This window comes from Plectropomus leopardus, unplaced genomic scaffold (assembly GCF_008729295.1).
Source record: "Plectropomus leopardus isolate mb unplaced genomic scaffold, YSFRI_Pleo_2.0 unplaced_scaffold91561, whole genome shotgun sequence".
NCBI classification, from domain to species: Eukaryota; Metazoa; Chordata; class Actinopteri; order Perciformes; family Serranidae; genus Plectropomus; species Plectropomus leopardus.
The window spans coordinates 1-820 of NW_024700963.1; the positions used below are offsets into that span (position 1 = coordinate 1).

The 820-nt window shown below is 51.2% G+C and overlaps 1 protein-coding gene across 1 annotated transcript; it reads right to left on the minus strand.

The window, feature by feature from the left end:
• Positions 1 to 106: 106 nt before the first annotated feature.
• On the minus strand, positions 107 to 759 carry LOC121940642 (stabilin-2-like; the record flags this gene model as incomplete). The annotated part of the gene is made up of 3 exons (XM_042483359.1): positions 107 to 327; positions 432 to 536; positions 610 to 759. Coding segments are annotated over 3 exons (395 nt in total), but the record flags the coding sequence as incomplete, so codon positions are not given.
• Positions 760 to 820: the final 61 nt, after the last annotated feature.

An 820-nucleotide genomic window follows, 5' to 3' on the forward strand; every position in this document is an offset into this window, starting at 1 on the left:
CTCTCCTAGGTGTTAGATGTCTCTCTTAGGTGTAAAATGTCTCTCCTGGATGTCAGATGTCTCTCCTAGGTGTCCCACCATCCCCTCCACCTCCTGATGACACAGTCAGCTCAGATATAACGCCACACTAAGATTTTTGGAAGAAACGTACAAATGTAACAAATTTGTGTTTTTCAGATGCGTCCAGTCAGCAGACTGGTTGTGTTGGTGTGTATTTACCTGTACAGGTGTATCCGTCTCCTATGTAATACCGCTGACACACACAGGTGTTATTCTCCTTACAGACGGCTTTCGGAGAACAGGACGGAGAACACTCAAACACTTCAGCTGGAGGGAACAAACAAAAACACACACACACTGTTTAAAGGGCGGGCGCGCACGCGCATGTGCGCGCACACACACACACACACACGCGGTGGTGATGAGCTCACCCTGTGGCGTCTCGCAGCGCTCTCCGGTCCAGCCAGCCTCACAGAAACAGGCGCCTGACCCTTTGCGTCCATCGTCACATGATCCGTGTTCTGAGCAGTTACAGGCTGAGAGCCAGAAAGAAACAATCTGTCAGAGAGCTGCGGACAGGAAACAGGAAGCTGCATGACGGCAGCTCACCTTTACAGGACTCTCCATAGAAACGGTCCATGCACAGCTCACAGGCCACACCCCTGAAACCTGCATCACAGGCACAGGTACCGTTACCAAGGTGACCATCATCACATTTCCCATGGTTACTGCAGGAAGCGCTGCTGCCACCAGGACATGCTGAGAGGACGGAGAGAAACAGGACAGACATGTCTCATTAATATACACAAACTGAGAGGAC